The 17,901-nt window shown below is 50.4% G+C and overlaps 3 protein-coding genes across 6 annotated transcripts in view; 1 reads left to right on the top strand and 2 right to left on the bottom strand.

Moving 5' to 3' along the window:
* The window catches only part of SMG5 (SMG5, nonsense mediated mRNA decay factor), a 31,480-nt gene extending 30,381 nt beyond the window's left edge, over positions 1-1,099 (bottom strand). Inside the window, exon 1 of one of the 3 annotated variants that reach the window (XM_021089680.1) lies at positions 850-1,099. In XM_021089680.1, coding sequence (XP_020945339.1) covers positions 850-923 — 74 coding nt within the window. In that variant the 5' untranslated portion in view covers positions 924-1,099. Of the gene's footprint in view, positions 1-558; positions 704-849 lie in introns of those variants that run through there. The other 2 variants (XM_021089682.1, XM_021089681.1) reach the window with 2 other exon arrangements.
* TMEM79 (transmembrane protein 79) lies at positions 2,588-9,252 on the top strand. Its single transcript, XM_001927978.5, has 4 exons — positions 2,588-2,915; positions 3,966-4,768; positions 5,023-5,236; positions 8,263-9,252. Exons 2-4 carry the CDS (start codon positions 4,009-4,011, stop codon positions 8,474-8,476), a joined length of 1,188 nt encoding a protein of 395 aa, XP_001928013.1. The 5' UTR covers positions 2,588-2,915; positions 3,966-4,008; the 3' UTR covers positions 8,477-9,252.
* Positions 7,911-12,489, bottom strand: GLMP (glycosylated lysosomal membrane protein). Of its 2 annotated transcripts, XM_001927751.3 has the most exons (6): positions 12,327-12,489; positions 11,577-11,834; positions 11,182-11,382; positions 10,842-11,060; positions 10,135-10,391; positions 7,915-10,021 (listed from the first exon to the last, which is right to left on the bottom strand). In XM_001927751.3, the coding sequence occupies exons 1-6, from the start codon at positions 12,444-12,446 to the stop codon at positions 9,856-9,858; spliced, it is 1,221 nt and encodes a 406-aa protein (XP_001927786.1). In that variant the 5' UTR covers positions 12,447-12,489; the 3' UTR covers positions 7,915-9,855. The 2 variants fall into 2 exon arrangements, with proteins under 2 accessions (XP_005663352.1, XP_001927786.1); XM_005663295.3 differs by lacking the exon at positions 11,577-11,834 and having other exon boundaries at positions 7,911-10,021.

Below are 17,901 nucleotides of genomic sequence, written 5' to 3'. Positions count from 1 at the left end.
AGTTCAACAGCCCCCACATGAACAATCCTGGACGGGGTGAGGGGGCCAACTGGTCTGTTCCCAACACAGGGCTGAAAAGCTGAAGATGTTGAGGAGTGTGAGTGGCACTGTGGAAATCAGAAACCAGGAATGGAAGGTGCCTGGCAAGAGACTGTAGTCATGAGGCTGGAAGGATGTCTCAACTGAGGAGTCCCCAGGTGCCCTGAAATGGGCTCCTATGACCTAAGAACATTCTAGACTCAAAGTCCTTCACTGCTCTTCCAGTCCACACAGTCTTCCCGTCTCTTTTCATTCAGATTCCCAACCAAAACTTAGAGCCATACAGGACTTCAAAGCATACCAAACCCAAATGTCTCCTTTTAAGGATGAGAAAACTGAGGCCCAAGGTCACACAGTGAGCGAATGGCAAAGCAGGGACCTGAGCCTGGCTCTCTTGATTTCAGTCCAGGGCTCTTCCCTGTAAGTCTACAGGGTTCTAAGCACCATTCCCTTCCGGGTTTTTCTCCCCTCTGTGACCCCACCCTCACCTGCGCAACCCCTGCCGTTCCCAACTCCCACCTTCTTATCCCAAATCCACAAAGCACGGTGCTCGCCCCAAGCTTACTGCGGAAGGGATTCCTCCACGTGCTTCCCTCCAAACCTTCCTCCCACCCAATTCCTTCTTTCAGCTTCTGCCTGGGGTTACGGAGCCCCGCCCCCCCCGCCCCCCCCGCTCCCTCTAAAATTGCACCTTCCTCCCTCGCCAGCACCCTAACCCAGCACCGGGCCCCTCCCGCCCAGGAGGCCCCGCCCCTCGCTGTCCCCCCACTTCCCTGGGCGACTGCACTCACGCCCTGGCCCCCCTCTCACCGGTAAAGCCGCTTAGTGTGGAGGACCTTTGCTTCGGGCTCGCTGCTCTCCCCTGTGGCGGGGCCTTGGCTCATGGTGCCCGGGTCCAGGGGCGGCTCCCGGTCACAGGCCCCCGCCACCCACTGCTACCGCCACCACTGCCGTCTCCGGCCGTAGCCGCAGGCACCACCGCCGCCGGCCCTGCTCGGCCGCCATCGCTGTGAGGCGGCTGCCCGCGACAGCTCCTCCTCCGCCTGCCAAATCTCGCGATATCAGTTGCACAGTTGCAGGCCAGGGGGCCTGCTGCTACCAAATCTCGCGAAAGTCGTTTTCCCTCCCGGGAAGTTGCCAGAACTAACTCTGGGCGGCATGGCCTCTTTCCGGCTTCTGCAAGCCCTTGTGAAAAACTTTATTGACAAAGTTGCCAGAGAGCGAACAGCGGACTCTAAGGAGGGCTGAGCCTAAGCAGATGGGCTCACAGCTAGGAGTGTGGCTTTGCCTTGTCTGACTGTGGTCATTTGGTTCGTTTTTCTGTCGCCCCCATTTGAGTCGAGCCTCTTTCAGGTTACTAGTTACAGTGATTCTAATTCTCTCTTTTCCCCCATTATTTAAACAAGCAAAAAACTTGTATGTGAAATTTTTTTTGGAAAGAACCGAGTATGACAAGGCCTTCCAAGATAAGACTCTTACACAGACACCTCAGCCCTTCAGCTTCCGACCCCAACCCAAAGATTTCCACTTGCATGTTCCTCACTTACTGTTCCAGTAAACATTTATTGAACATCTGCTGTCTTCCAGCCACAGTGCTGGATTTTGGAGTCACAGAGATGAGCAATTCAGACATTGTCCCTCCCCTTACGAAGCTCTAATGACTTAAGGGGAAAAGATCCACAGGAATGAGAAGTTACACCCTTACATTTCTGCCCCCTGGTCCTCCCATAGGAAAGATCACTGTGGATTCCTATTGCTGTCTTTTTTTTAATGGCCACACTCTCAGCATAAGGAAGTTTCCAGGCTACAGATTCAATCCAAGCCATGGCTGTGATCTATGTGACCAGAACCACTGCAGTCACGTTCTTAAACCACTGTGCCACGGTTTTTGTAACCTTAAACCTAACCTAAAAAGCAAGGTGCTTAGGGAGATGTTCCTGAAACAACCTGTCTTTCCTTTTTATTGGCCTTTCACTTGTTGTTCCTCTGCCTGAAACACCCATTCTCCTGATTCCCAGCAGGTCTCAACTCAAATATCACTTTGGCAAAGAAATTTTCCTATTGAAATTGTCTTATTGATTTATTTTCTAGGCTTCTTTATTATCTGCTACCCCAACAGAACAAGCCCCTTAAGTCCAGAGACTTTGCCTGTCATCTCGTTCTTTCCTATGTCTATGCCCAGAATAGTGCCTAACTAATAACAGGTGCTCAATAAATATTGAATGAATAAGTGTAGAAATTCCACCTCTCTTTTGGGTGTTTTCCAACCTACTCCAACATCCTTTTTTTTTTTTTGGTCTTTTGTCTTTTTAGGGCCACACCGCAGCATATGGAGGTTCCCAGGCCAGGGTCCAATTGGAGCTGTAGCTGTCATCCTACACCACAGCCACAGCAAAGCAGGATCCGAGCTGCGTCTGTGACCTACACCACTGCTCACAGCAATGCCAGATCCTTAACCCACTGAGCAAGGCCAGGGATCGAACCTGCATCCTCATGGATACTAGTAGGGTTCATTAACCACTGAGCCATGACAGGAACTCCCCAAGCACCTTCTGATGCACAAACCCATTCTTCCCCCTTTGCTTTCCTGTGCTGGGAGTTCCTACAAAACCCATGTTCCTAGAACACACTTACCTCTAGGCTCAGCTGCACCCCCACTTTCAGAGAGCATGACGTCCTTCTCTAAGGCTTTTTCTGTCGGCAGATTCAGCAGGGCGGGGCCTGCCCTTTAATCTGGGCCCCACCTGCTCTGGTCAGACAGGTTTGGAGACCCAGGTAAAGGGAGGGAGACGGAGAGAAATACTTGCAGAGCCAGCAGCGAGCTAGGCAGCTCCTTCCCGGACGCTGGGGACCCTCTACCTCTCTCCAGATGGAAAGTAAGTGGGTGTCACGGGTCCAAACATTAAGGGATCGGAGGTCCTTGAGCAGTGAAGGGAGGGAAGTTAGCCTCATCCAGAAGCAGTGAGATGGAGGACGGCAGGGAGGGGAGAAAGACAGGAGAGGAGGCATGGGAAACAGCTTTGATTAGACCTAGAGGTCAAAATGGACAGACCCAGGCCCTTCAGATGTGGAGTGGGTTGGTGAGAAGTTTGAAAACCGACCAAGTATCCAGATTGGAGACGAAAGAACAGGGTCCCCTGCTACTGCCAGCTCCTTGGGACAGATTTGTTGGCAAATCGTTGGTATAAGTTGCCAGGAGAGTTCCAGTCCGGGGTCTTCAGGGGAAGGCAAGGTTTGGAAGTGAAAGGGAAGCTTCTCTGTCCACGAGAAGGTCTTTAGCAAGAAGAAAGCCCTTGGCAAATTTCTAGACACCTCCTTTTCCTCTCATTCCTGCATTTGGGTGGCCATGACCCCAGGGGTTTTGGTGGAGAGGGGCAGGAGATGTGGGTGGAGGCGAGGCCACAGCTGCCAGGGCCTGTGCCCCCTGACTCACCCTCTCCTGGTGAATAGCATTTGATGTCGAAAGGGTGTCTCCATTTCAGCTGCTCACTTCCCTCCTGCCTCACTCTATTTCAACACAAGGACCATGTTCTCCCTAAGGTCCCAGATGGGGCTAAAGCCCACCGTAAGACCAGCTGAGCTTCGGTTCTATCAACCCAGAAAACAGCAGCTTTTTTTTTTTTTTTTTTTTTTTTTTTGGCCTTTTTATTTTAGGTCCGCACACGGGGCATGTGGAGGTTCCCAGGCTGGGGGTGGAATCGGAGCTATAGCTGCTGGCCTATGGCACAGCCACAGCAAGGCCAGATCCAAGCCACGTCTGCAACCTATACCACAGCTCGTGGCAACGCCAGATTCTTAACCCACTGAGCAAGGTCGGGGATTGAACTCGAAACCTCATGGTTACTAGTTGGATTCATTTCCACTGAGCCACTACAGGAACTCCAAGAGCAGCAGCTTCTGACAGAGCTTCCCTCTGCTCCTTCCAGGGTGACACGACCTTACGGTAGACCCCAGAAGTGAGGCCCCAGGATGACGGAACCCGAGGCCATGGCCCTGCTGGAGGTGAAGGGGCCTGCAGCCCTGGAGAAAAGCCCACCCCAGGCCTTGGTCCCCAATGGCGAGAAGACAGAGGGGGAGGGTGGAGCTGAGTCTCCCAGAGCCGAGTCCTCCAGAGTGGGGTCTTCAGCTGGGTCTCCCACAGCCGGACAGGGGACTGAGGATGGGCTAGATAGCACAGTAAGTGAGGCTGCCACCTTGCCCTGGGGGGCTGGCCCCCAGCCCAGTGCCCCGTTCCCAGATCCCCCAGGCTGGAGAGACATTGAGCCTGAGCCCCTCGAGTCAGAGCCAGCCACCAAGCTGGAGGAGTTGCCCGAAGATGACGCTTGCCTGCTGCCTGAGAAGGCGGCCCGAGCCTTCGTGCCCATCGACTTGCAGTGCATTGAGCGGCGGCCACAGGAGGACCTTGCTGTGCGCTGTGAGGCGAGCGAGGGCGAACGCCGCCGGACCTTCCTGCCCACCCGGGCCGCCCCCGCTGAGCCCCCTGAGCGCAAGTGGGCTGAGGCAGTGGTGAGGCCGCCTGGCCGCTCCTGTGGGGGCTGCGAGGGCTGCGGAGGCCATGAGGGGCTCAGGGCTGTGGCCTCCGTAGGAGCTGCTTTCATCCTCTTCCCCTGCCTGCTCTACGGGGCGTATGCCTTCCTGCCCTTCGACGCCCCGCGCCTGCCGACCATGAGTTCCCGCCTCGTCTACACGCTGCGCTGCGGGGTCTTTGCCACCTTCCCCATTGTTCTGGGTGAGCCTGGGTCCTGTGAAAAGGGAGGGGGCATCTGGGAGCTGGACTGGAGGGCAGGGCCTTCCTGGCTTGGAGAGCAGGAGAGTTTCCCCTTGTGAGACCTGGACCCTCGGGGGGGCCCCCCCGCTACCCTGTGTGCCCACCTCTGCCCCACAGTGTAGAGCCCATGCCCCTGAGCTCTCCACTATGGACCCTGCCTCCAGCTTCCTGCCTGCTGCTCCTCTTCTGACCCTGTGTTCTCTAACCCCACCCAGGGATCCTGGTGTACGGGCTGAGCCTGTTGTGCTTTTCTGCCCTGCGGCCCTTTGGGGAGCCACGGCGGGAGGTGGAGATCCACCGGCGATATGTGGCCCAGTCGGTCCAGCTCTTCATCCTTTACTTCTTCAACCTGGCGGTGCTTTCCACCTACCTGCCCCAGGACACCCTCAAACTGCTCCCTCTGCTCACTGGTCTCTTTGCCATCTCCCGGTGAGTTGGGGCTGGGGGTGCGGGACCAGGGAGGTAGTGGGGCTAGAGGGACCCAGGCCTCTGAATGTCTGGAGGTCCAGGCCCAGGGAGCTTTCTGGATTCTGGATCGGCCTAGATGTGCTTGTGGGAAAGGTGAATCCACTTTCTCCCTCGCACTTAACCTCACCTGGTAGCAGGTGATCAGCTCATATGCCTTTCATATGACATATATATCGACCTAGAACCACCTCCTGCTCCTCTGCGGCACTCTGGTCAGGTGGCCATTGGCCTCTAGCTGAACACCCCCTGTGACCAAGTGCTCGTTTTTTAAAAGACAGTCTGTTTCATTTTTCAAATGTTCTAGTTATTAGAAAGTTCTTTATATTGTTTTAAAACCTGCTGTCCTAGAGTTCCCATCATGGCTCAGTGGTTAATGAATCCGACTAGGAACCATGAGGTTGTGGGTTCGGTCCCTGGCCTTGCTCAGTGGGTTAAGGACCGGCGTTGCCGTGAGCTGTGATGTAGGTCGCAGATGCGGCTCGGATCCCACGTTGCTGTGGCTGTGGTGTAGGCTGGTGGCTACAGCTCTGATTAGACCCCTAGCCTGGGAAACTCCATATGCTGCGGGAGTAGCCCAAGAAACAGGAAAAAAAAAAAAAAAAAAAAAAAAAAACCACACAAAAAAACCTGCTGTCCTGACTCTCTGACCTCGGGAAGTGCCTAGACAAATTTAGATATCTGACAACAGCTCTCAATTCCTTACGGCAACACTCTGCTCCCCCAGTGGTTACTTTGCTAAATGTCCCTGGTCTGTTCACTGTCCTGGGTCCTTCCTTCTGGACAGGAAACTGTCCTGGTTATCAGTAGGGGGGGCTCTGGTCAAGGGTATTGTCCTTCATTCATACAAGCAGAGGCCACATTAGGTCTCGTGGCAGCCTCGTTATTCTTTCATTTAGAATTTGTAGGCACCTGAAGTCCTTAGGGTTGTTTTCATGTGAACTGCTGTTAACCCAGAAGGCACCTTTGAATTTGTGAAGCCAAATGCAGATCTTTCCAGTTTTTCCCCTAATATATTTCTTTTTGTTACTTTCCATATAGGATTCCAGGTAGCTTTAAACTGCTAAAGCATTCTTCCTGTTGGGCTAAAATCTGTCTTCCTGTTATTTCTGCATATAGTGTAGTGGCCACCAGCCTCCTGACCAGCTGCACGTTCTCCCAGTAGATACTTCCCAAGACAACTATGTTCCTGCTCATGTAACTCAACCTCCCATCTCCCTCTTGGGGAGTGCTGGTCTCGTAGTTCTTGGCTTAAGCAGTAAGAGTCATCAAGGAGCTAAAGGAAGACTCAGCAGTAGACATGAGAGATACTGTCCAAGGGGACATTTCAAGAGAAATAAGGAAAGGGAAGTGCTTGGAGTTCCCTGGTGGCCTAGTAAGGATCTGGTGTTGTCACTGCTGTGGCTCAGGTCACTGTGGTGGCATGGGTTTGATCCCCGGCTGGGGAACCTCTGCATGCCATGGAGTGGCCAAAAAAAAAAGACATCTCAATTTGTGTGCATATATCTCTCTATATATGGCCATGCCTGTGGCATGCAGTAGTTCCCAGGCCAGAGATCATACCTGCACCACAGCAGGGCCCATGCCAGATCCTTAAACCACTGAGCCACCAGGAAATTCCCCCTTCATATATTAAGAGGAAGCTTCTGCTCTTCCTGCTTTGAGGGGTGTATATTTTTTATTTTTATTTTTTGGTTATTTTGCTTTTTAGGCACGCACTGCGGCATATGGAAGTTCCCAGGTTAGGGGTTGAATCAGAGCTATAGCTGTTGGCCTATGCCACAGCAACACTGGATCCGAACCATGTCTGCGACCTACACCACAGCTCACGGCAACGCTGGATCTTTAACTCACTGAGCAAGGCCAGGGATTGAACTCGCATCCTCATAGATCCTAGTTGGGTTTGTTACCACTGAGCCATGACAGGAACTCCTGTTTTTGTTTTTGGATGATTTTTTTCCATTATAGTTGATTTGAGGGATATTTTGAATGGATCTTCCAAGAGGGGAAATTTGGTTGTGCTTGATCCATCCTTCTGGGCTTCCAGCTTTCTTGAAGCTGGCTCCCTCATTCCTTTCCTTTAGCCTCTCTAAAATGGCAGGAGAGGTGGTGATGAACAGGCATGGGTTCAAATCATGGTTTTGCTATTTCCCTGATGTATGAGTTTGGATCAGTGCTACTGAACCCTTTTGGAAGTTTCTTCACCTGAGAAAGTAAATACAGTGGAATGTACTGCAGCTGTAAAAGAATGAAGCAGCTGTTTATATAATAATGAACACAATCTCCAAGATACATTAAATGGGGGAAAAATCAATATGCAGAAGTCTCTTGCTATAGTATGCTACCAAGCTTAAAAAAAAAGGAAAAGTAAAACAAATTTTTGTGCACGTATATACATAGAGCATCACAATGCACAAGAAACAATAATATTAGATGTCTGAGGTGGGACTGGGATAGAGTTGGGGAAGTGAGGGATGAGAATAAGGTAGCTGGGGAGTTCCTTGGTGGCACAGAGGGTTAAAGATCCAGCATTGTCACTGCTGTGGCTCAGGTTGCAGCTGTGGTGCGGGTTTGCTCCCTGGCCCAGGAACTTTCACACGCTGTGGGTGTGACCAAAAAAACAAAATAGCTGGGAATCAGTAAAAGAAGGAAGACATTTAATTATACTCACTGGTACCTCTGACTTTTGAACCATGTGAATGTACACTGCCTACTCAAAAATTTTTAATGAAAAATTGAAAACAAAGGAGGTGAATAATATACTTACTTCGTAGAGATGTGGGGGTCTAAATTAAATAGTGCCCCTAAAGTAATTAGTACTATGCCTAGCACGTCGTAAGTGCATAAACACTGCTTGTTTTTAGAGACAACAGTTGTGCCCACCAGCCCCCATCTGCCTCCCTCACTTTCTATGCTCCCTGTCATCAGCCTATTGCCAGTTAGCTGACGTACTTCCCTCCAGGAAAGCCCAATCTTTTCTTGCCTCCCAGGCTGATATACTGGCTGACCTTTGCTGTGGGCCGCTCCTTCCGAGGCTTTGGCTTCGGCCTGACCTTCCTACCCCTGCTGTCCATGCTGGTGTGGAACTTCTACTACATGTTCGTGGTGGAGCCAGAACGCATGTTCACTGTCTCTGAGAGCCGCCTGGACTACCCCGACCACGCCCGCTCAGCCTTGGATCACAGGCCCCGCCTCTGGGGCTGAGCTGCTCAACTCTTCTGCTCCTACCCCTGCTACCTGGGGGAGCAGAGCGAGGACTGTCCCCTGCTCTCCCAGAGTTGGGGTGCTGCCTTTCATCTTTGGAGCCTGGGATAATTATGAGGTAGGGACTCAGACATTCTTGCAGGGAAAGAGGTGGACAGCCATGTTCCTTAAGGATGCTGAGGGCACAGGCCCAGGCCCAGGCCCAGGAGCAGAGACACAGTCCCTTCCTGAGCAGCCTCCCACCACTGCCACTAGGGCCTGCCATGGCTGGACTCTTCTCCACTGTCCAGCCTCCTCTAAGGCAGCCAGTAGAGCCACAGCCAAAACTTCAACCATTTCTGTGCCAGTTGTCTGAGCCAAGTGCCTCAAGGAGACTGGAAATATTGCCCATGCCTCAAGGTAAAGACTGGGCATCAGATCGAATAGGATTTTCATGTTTGGTGAAAATCTCCCTGGAGGACTGGGTTCAGGACCTTCCACAACCGGCCTTCCCAGGCCCTTAGCCTCAGTCAAATCGATTACAGCTGCTCCAGCCCAGAGTGGCTGCCTCCTCCCTTCCAACCATTTAAGTCCCTGTAACCTCACACCTCCAAACTGTCCAGAAGTCATGCCTCTCCATGGGAAGAGGAGTGGACAGAGAAATCTCCGTCCCAGAATGTGTGTGTGTGTGTGTGCCTGCACCCAAACATTTGGTGGCTGGGGAGCGGATGGAAGGCATAATGGCTGACGTTAACCCCGTGTGAATGTGTGTATAACAATAAACGACTACCACCGCCTTCCTTGACTCTTTCTTCATGTTTGCCCCCCAGTCTCAAGTGTCACTTCCTTGTGTGACTCAGGCTGCACCAGAAACCTCCCAGCTCCACATGCTGCAGAGTGGCTGGCTGGAGCCTGGTCCTGTGGCAGGGGTGAGGACTAGGCCTGGTGAGGAAATGGGGCCACAAATAAGAACTTGCCTTCCACGCCCATCTCCTAGCCCTCTCATTCCCTGGAACTAGCCCCAAACCAGCCCAACAGCACTCACACACTGAGAGATAAGCCCTGTGGAAAAAATTCATCTATTTCATACTCTCCAGGGCAGCAAAGAGTCAGAAGGCCTCTCATCTAGGCCTGTGAGTCCCATTCCAGGGAAATGGGGGGTGGCAGGGTGGGGAGGCAACACCAAGGGGACCCTCCCTCTAGCAATCACTCTGTCCCTGGCCCCTCCTCAGAGTTTGAAGGATGCCCCACCTGGGTCCATAGGAAGTTGAGGCTGGTCTCTGAGGTTCTGCAGGAAAGCAAGAGCAGCTGAAAAGGGAGCAGCTGGCTGGGAATACAGACCTCAAACTTGCAGACTACAAGGCAGGTCCAGTAATGTCCTTCCCTCTAGAGAGCAGGCCTCAATTTATGGACTGGTATTCTGAGTGCCGCTTGTGGCCCAGCATTACAAACAGGCCTCCTGCCAGCAGCATGAGCCCTGGTGCACCCAGGGCCACTGCCATGATGCCCAGGACTAGCGGGGACAAGGCATCCACCGGAGGGGAGCCCACACCCAGGAGCATGGACCTAGAGCAAGCAGAGTGAGAAGGAGAGGTAAGCAGGCTTAGGAGGGAAGGCTGGAGGCCCAGCTCTCCTCCACTTCAGCCTCCCAAACCCTTGGCCCAGGCCCAGACTCTCACCAGCTGAGGTAGTGTTGGTCCCAGTAGCCAGGGCCTGTGGAAGCTCCAAATGTTAGATTGAAGGCACAGAAGTTGTTCTGGGACCCAAAGAAGGCTCGAACAATAGGTGACTGGGGGAGAAGGTATGCCAAGGTGGGGTAAAGAGGGGAAGCTTGGCAGGGCATGGCTGAATCCCGGCTCCCCTGCTTCTGGGAGAAAGCCACTGGTCGCCACTGCACGAAGCCTGATGGGAGGGAGCCCCACAGCAGCTGGTCCAACTGGGGAGAAAGGCAAATAGGCAGGGTGAGGTTGGTGTCTGACCCTTCTGTTCCGCTACCCCTTCCCAGCCTCCATGTCATCAAGTTGTCCTGAGTCCTAGGTCTGGTTCTAGGATTCCCAGGCTGTTTGCACCAATCTCTCCCCTGTAGAAAAGGGAGCTGGACTGGATGGCACTGAGTCCTCTTCCAGCCTCAACCCTCAACAAGCTCTCTCCTCTGGGACCCGAGGCCCTTGCAGATCCCACCTTTCAGAGCACTAGTCACACTGTACCACCTTCTGACTGGCCTCTCTGCTGAGGGCAGAGACTGGACTAAATTCATTACCACAGTGCCCAGTACTTCAAGGAACTGAATAGTGTTGCTAAGTGCAAATGGTTGAATGATTCTCTGAGGTCCTAACTGGATCCCTCTTTGCCTCCCACCCATCCACCTCTCTGCAGGAAGCCTGACCTGGAAGACAGCGGGTGCATATTCATCATCGATGGAGCGCTGCTCCTGCACTGAGGGGCAGTCAGGGCCCTGGCTCAAGGTGGCTACCTCCAGCCCAAACAGGGAGCGGTTTCCCCGGGGAGTGGCCCCAACCAGAGCCACCTCTAGCTGGCAGGTGTCCGCTGTGTGCAGGAGGCGAGGGGGTTGTGCTGGTCGGCCAGATTTGGAGAATGCCTGCACCTAGGATGGAAGAGGCATGGGAGGCGTGGGAAGCAGGCAGATACCTGTGTTTGAAGGCGACCCTCATCAACTCCCACCCTTATCAACCAGCCTTTTGAGTTCTGATTCCCCATACCCTTACCCTGAGGGCCAAGCTGCCATTGGCAAAAGCCCCGGTAGGGTCGTGAATGGGGTGGCCTCGAAATGTGGCACTCAGGGTGGCAGGATCCAATGAATCAGTGATGTTGTTCCAAGAGAACTCAGCCAAGGAATACGGAGGATACGATTTTCTTGGAGGCTTTGTCACTGCATCGGATGTGTTGGTGCTGTCAAATTCAAACAGCTGGCGGGTGGGGGTGAGGAGGGACTGGGCTTGCCAGAGTCCAGGTTTCTCCTGAGTCACCACCCCCCAAGTCACTGCCCCCCACCCCCGGCTCTCATACCTCTATTTCATCTACCCCCAGTCTTCAGTTTCTCTAACTCAAATGAAGTCTCTCCTCTGTACTGATTCCCTTCGGTTTCCCCCAACCTCCTCACCCTGGTAAAGACAACGGCAGAAGAAAATTGGATGCTGTCTTTGGGGAGCACCATCAAGCTCCCTTCAGGGTCAGAGGAGATCAGGAGGCTCCAGTTCACACGCAGGGTGCTGTGGGGGGTATTGGTGGCCACTAGTAGCACTGCTGGGGGCCCTAGGCTGCTCCACACATAGTGCAGTGTGGAGTTGGTACCCACTGCATGGATATGAAGCAGGTTCTGGGGAGGGTCCAGCCCGTCAGAGATGACCTCCAGAGACACCTAGAACATGGAGTAGTGGGAGGGTCAAGGGAACAGGATCAGGGAGAGACACAGGGCAGATGTTTGGGGACAGGGAAGGGGGCTTGGGAAATGATGGGGAAACGGTGGGACCTTGGGGCCTAGGCAAGAGCAATGCTTGTGGGAGCTAAGAGATTCCTGCTGTAAGGAGAGGTGGGTAGAGAAAACGGCCTTGACTCTAGTGGAGAGATAAGGACACAGGGCTGAGAGAAGAAAAAAAAAAAAAAAATCCAATACTTGCCTGGATCTGGCTTACTCAGGGCTAAGTCAGAGTTCAGATTTCCCGGGAAGACAGGAAGCCCTCATACATCCTACTTCTCAATTCTGTCCCATGATCCATGGCTGTCCCCACCCCCAGGGTTGAAGAAACTCTTCTCAATGCAAGCACCCTCCACCCCCACCTCTCGGTTATCCTAGATTCCAACCACCCTTCAAGGCAGCACATCCTGAAACAGGATTGCTCTAGTCCCTCACCTGGCGGGTTTCCTCCCCCAGCAGGCCAAAAGGAGCTGCTGTCAGAAGTAGACTCAGGAGGAGCACGGGGCTGGGGACATAGTGCCCCCAACCCCGGCAGGGCTCCTCACAGCTACCCATGCAGTTCTAACTTCAGAGGGCGGAAGAGACGCTGGGTCATATGACTCAGAGATTCAGCTGATCTCTTTAAAGGGCGGGGCCATCACAGCAGTTCTTAAAGAGACCGCCTCCCTTAACTCAGATTTAGGCTTGCGTGAGAATAGAATCAGAAAGGTTAAGCGGAGAGTTCTCTGATGGCCTAGCGCGTTGAGAATCCTATGTTCTCACTGCTGTGGCTCTGGTTGCTGCTGTGCGGCGTAGGTTCGATCCCTGGCCCAGGAATTTCCGCACACTGACCGTGTGGCAAAAAAGGGAAAAAAAAAAAAAAGTTAAGCATTGTTCATCATCCCCAACTGAGCTGGCAAGCAAGTCATCCTGGCCTAGATTGGCAGACATATTCCCAAATATTCCCAACCTCTCCTACCCAACTGTCCCACTAAACTAAGCTGTAAGTGGGCATGTTGTCTGGATTCAAGATTCAAATGGAATCTGCAAAACGACTCTGAGGCAGGGAAGGCACAGAGGAAATTTGAAGGAATGTGGGGCGGTGGGGGCAGGGGATAGCACACCTCAGAGGGAACTTTTTGTCAATTATTACTATTTACTGAGTTTCCAGGTATGCACATTCTTGTCTGGAAGAGCTCACAATTTTATGGTTGAGAAAAGAAACTTCAGAAAATAGAAAATGAAAGCAGTATTTTTCAAAGGGAGTTGATGTCTGGCTAAACAAATGCTTTTTTTTTTTTTTGTCTTTTTGCCATTTCTTGGGCCACTCCAGCGGCATATGGGAGGTTCCCAGGCTAGGGGTCAAATCAGAGCTGTAGCTGCCGGCCTATGCCAGAGCCACAGCAGCGCAGGATCCAAGCTGAGTCTGCAACCTACACCACAGCTCACAGTCGGATTGTTAACCCACTGAGCAGGGGCAGGGATCGAACCCGCAACCTCATGGTTCCTAGTCAGATTCGTTAACCACTGCGCCACGATGGGAACTCCTGAATGCACTTTTTTTTTTTTTTTTTGTCTTTTGCCTTTTTGTTGTTGTTGTTGTTGTTATTGTTGCTACTTCTTGGGCCGCTCCCGCGGCATATGGAGGTTCCCAGGCTAGGGGTTGAATCGGAGCTGTAGCCACTGGCCTACGCCAGAGCCACACCAACGCGGGATCCGAGCCACGTCTGCAACCTACACCACAGCTCACAGCAACGCCGGATCGTTAACCCACTGAGCAAGGGCAGGGATCGAACCCACAACCTCATGGTTCCTAGTCGGATTCGTTAACCACTGCGCCACGACGGGAACTCCACTGAATGCACTTTTTGATTTGGGTTTTTTTTTTTAGCCTAATCCTAAAATTATTTGACTAAAAATAAATGCACATGGTATAATATTCGTAAGGTACCAAAGGATTATCACCCCTTCTCCTCTGCAACCTGGGTCCTTCCTTGAGACAACCGCTATTACCAGCTTATGTATCCTTCCTAAAAACATTCTATGCAATGCTCAAGCATATATATCTATTGCATACTACATACATATATGTATACACATATACTATGTATCCTGGAATCCAAGTACTGTTCTGCAGTTTGCTCTTTCACTTATATATTGAGGATTGCTCTGTATCAATGCACTTGGAGCTGCCTTATTCTCCAGTCTTTCATTGCAGGGGAAAATGTTCCCTGAATATATTTAGCCAGAGCCTTGATAGTTTGCAACACTTTCTTGTGGCAAAGAACACTGGAAGGAATGTATTTTTATGAACAGCATTTCATACATATTTGCAACCAAATCTATAGGTTAAGTACCCAGGAGTAGAATTGCTCAAATTGCCCTCTATGGGGTTCATCAATTAATACTCACACCATGTTTGAGGGTCCATATCCCCCACATCCTGGAAAGTAAGTGCTTTCTAAAAACTCATTTCCCTGTAAGGTTAAACATTTTATGTTTTAGTCTCTTTTTTAGGGCAGCACTAGCGGCATGCGTAAGTTCCCAGGCTAGAGGTTGAATCTGAGCTGCAGCTACTGGCCTACGCCAGAGCCATAGCAATGCAGGACTTGAGCCTCATTTCCAACCTACACCACAGAAAGGTATGGCTACACCACAGATCTGGCAATCCTTAAACCCACTGAGTGAGGTCAGGGATCAAACTCGCATCCTCATGGATACTGGTCAGACTTATTTTTGCTGCACCACAATGAGAGAACTCCTTTAGTCATTTATTTTCGTTTCTCTGAAGCTATTTTTCTGAGGCCCTATCTTCTTAACTGCGAAGTCCTAAAAGTTCAAGGAAATCAATTTTTGTGTTGTTACAAACATCTTCCTTTTATCTTTTTGCCACGTAAATCTTCTGACATTACACCTATTATTTTTTCTCCACTCTAAGTATATTTTGGGTGTGTGTCTGTCTTTTTTGGGCAGAACCCAGGGCACATGGAAGTTCCCAGGCTAGGGATCAAATTAGAGCGACCTACACCACAGATCATGACGCCGGATCCTTAACCCACTGAGTGAGGCCAGGGATCGAATCTGTGTCCTCATGGATGCTACTCAGATTCGTTTCTGCTGAGCCACGATGGGAACTCCACTAAGCGTGCGTCTGTGTGTCTTTTTGTCTCTTTAGGGCCCCACCTGTGACATATGGAGGTTCCCTGGCTAGGGGTTTAATCAGAACTACAGCTGCCAGCCTACACCACAGCCACAGCAATGCTAGATCTGAGCCCCATCTGCAACCTACACAGCTCATAGCAACACTGGATCCTCAACCCAGAGAGGTCAGGGACCGAACCCACAAGCTCATGGTTCCTGGTTTTGTTTCTGCTGTGCCACGACGGGAACTCCGCACTAAGTATATATATATATATATATATATATATATATATATATTTTATTATTTTTTTTGTCTTTTTTGTTGTTGTTGTTGTTGTTGTTATTGTTGCTATTTCTTGGGCCGCTCCCGCGGCATATGGAGGTTCCCAGGCTAGGGGTCGAATTGGAGCTGTAGCCACCGGCCTACGCCAGAGCCACAGCAACGCGGGATCCGAGCCACTTCTGCAACCTACACCACAGCTCACAGCAACGCCGGATCGTTAACCCACTGAGCAAGGGCAGGGATCGAACCCGCAACCTCATGGTTCCTAGTCGGATTCGTTAACCACTGTGCCACGACGGGAACTCCTTTTTTTTTTGGTCTTTGTTGTTGTTGTTGTTGTTATTGTTGCTATTTCTTGCGCACTAAGTATATTTTTAAATTTCATGTTTTCTTCTAGTACTTATGGTTTCACTTTTTTACATTTAAATCTTTCAGTTACCTGGAACTAATTTGGCTGTAATAAATGAAGAAAGGATCCAATTTCATATTTTCTCCCAAATAGCCATTTTAGGATAAACTCAATTATCCTTAAAAACTTTTTTTTGGAGTTCCTGCTGTGGCACATCGGAAACGAATCTGACTAGGAATCATGGCCTTGCTTAGCGGGTTAAGGATCTGGTGTTGCCGTGAGCTATGGTGTTGGCTGCAGATGCGGCTCAGATCCAGCATGGCTGTGGCTGCGGTGCAGGCCGGCTGCTGTAGCTCTGATTCAACCAACCCCTAGCCTGGGAACTTCCATATGCCGTGGGTGTGGCCCTAAAAAGACAAATGACATTAAAAAAAAAAAAAAAAAATTTCTGAGAAGTACTTGTATCAATTCTAGGACCTGACAAAGGAGAATATAAACAGAGTCTTGGCTGAGTACAGAGAGTTTGAGTAAAATGGAATTCAAGTCTCCTCACCACCCCAAAAATACTGCTTTATGAGGGTAGGGAACAGGATTTAGCTGAATCTAGGAATTTGACAAGGAAAGACCATGAGCAAAGTCACAGTGACAGCAAAACTGTTCTGGAATCTCTTAGAGTTCATGCAAGGCAACAAAGTGGCTTGGGTAGCCTTTAATCACTATGTTAAATTTAAGCTTTGAACAGCAAAAACGGGCTTTGAAAGCTAGGCTTGAGTACAGACTGATCTAACATGCCAGAAGGAATTTTCACACATTCAGGACCATCACATGTGCTTAAAAAAAAAAAGGCAATGATGATAGCAGGGAAGACTACTACGTTCTTATCCAAGTGCTTAACCATTAGAGCTAAAACCAGAACGGGCCTCTAAAAGTCTAAGGAACAAGAGGCAATTCCTTCCTCTAAAATTTCTCAAGTATTGCAGGAGCTATTTCTTCAGTATCTTTTTGTTTTTTTAGGGCCTTCTACATATGGAAATTCACAGGCTAGGAGTTAAATTGGAGCTGTAGCCTCCAGCCTACACCACAGCCACAGCCACAAGGGATCTGAGCTGCATACAAGACCTACACCACAGCTCACAGCAAAGCCACGTCCTTAACCCACTGAGCAAGGCCAAGGATCGAACCTGCATCCTCGTGGATCCTGGCCAGATTTGTTTCTGTTGAGCCACGATGGGAACTCCCAAGATCTTTTTATTTACTTGAGAATTAACCCATTATCATTTTTTAAGGTCTTAAAGCTCTGAGGGAATTAATACAAGCATAGATGGATTTCAGCAAAAGGTAGGTAGTAGGCTTATTTCAGAGACCCTCAAAGAGGAAAAGCTGAGACTTTGGACAAAGTTAAGCAGAAAGCTAAATACTAGTCATCAACAGAGCAGAAAGTCTCCCGAGACCCCTTTCCACAGCACACCTCCATTCAGTCAGCACAGCCAGCTGTAAATGCGTGGCTTCCAAAGACTGCCTACAGAGTAATTCCAGGTCTGCCATTTACCAACTTTGTGACCCTTGAACAATCTACTTTATGTTTTAGATTACCCAACACAAACTAGGGTTATTACCTATCTTATAGGGTCCTTGGGAAGGATTAGCTAACATATGCAAAGTGACCAGAATGTATCTTCCACATAACAGGCACTGTGTGCTATTATTCTAACTAGTATTCAAGATTTAACATTAAATCCTGCGGTCAGGTTAGGAGATACAGGCTGACTGCATGAGTCATAAGGACAAAGGGGACAATGGAAGGCCCAGTAGTCAGGAGGAAGGACTCTGAAGAAATCAAAGGCTAGCTCCACCTAGCCACCACGAGCACCTCAGGGTCAATATAAGATTTTTCTGTCTTGCTAAAAACAAAGCACAGACTGAGATTTAAATCTTTTGTTTCTGCTAGCAGGGAAAGTCAAAGTCCTACTGGACACAAGCATGCCGGGAAAATAAGCCAGAAAAGATTGGAATCAGGAAGAACACTGGGAAGGGGCAGAGATAAATTTTAGATAGGAAGGATTCTGAAAAGCTATAGGATATAATAAAAAAAAGAAAAAAAGATGTTCTAGGTTCTTCAGAATAAATGCCTAAACCCTAGCACATACTGGGTGTTGCTCTACACAATCACATACAATGAACACCCATGGTTTGGACAGGTTCCTCCTGTTCTTTGGGTGGTGAATGCAAAGTGGTGTTTCTTTAAGCTTTCCAATATC

Source organism: Sus scrofa, chromosome 4 (genome assembly GCF_000003025.6).
Source record: "Sus scrofa isolate TJ Tabasco breed Duroc chromosome 4, Sscrofa11.1, whole genome shotgun sequence".
Classification (NCBI taxonomy): Eukaryota; Metazoa; Chordata; class Mammalia; order Artiodactyla; family Suidae; genus Sus; species Sus scrofa.
The sequence above is the reverse complement of the archived record's forward strand: the minus strand, read 5'-3'. Positions and strand labels throughout refer to the sequence as shown.

Excerpts from the sequence above, each read along its gene's own strand:
- TMEM79 (XM_001927978.5), top strand. The coding sequence starts at position 4,009 with ATGACGGAACCCGAGGCCATGGCCCTGCTGGAGGTGAAGGGGCCTGCA. Across the intron at positions 4,769-5,022 it reads CACCTTCCCCATTGTTCTGG|GGATCCTGGTGTACGGGCTG; the intron begins GTGAGCCTGGGT and ends AACCCCACCCAG. Across the intron at positions 5,237-8,262 it reads GGTCTCTTTGCCATCTCCCG|GCTGATATACTGGCTGACCT; the intron begins GTGAGTTGGGGC and ends CTTGCCTCCCAG.
- GLMP (XM_001927751.3), bottom strand. The coding sequence starts at position 12,446 with ATGGGTAGCTGTGAGGAGCCCTGCCGGGGTTGGGGGCACTATGTCCCC. Across the intron at positions 11,061-11,181 it reads ATGGCAGCTTGGCCCTCAGG|GTGCAGGCATTCTCCAAATC; the intron begins GTAAGGGTATGG and ends CTTCCATCCTAG. Across the intron at positions 10,022-10,134 it reads GACCAACACTACCTCAGCTG|GTCCATGCTCCTGGGTGTGG; the intron begins GTGAGAGTCTGG and ends TGCTTGCTCTAG.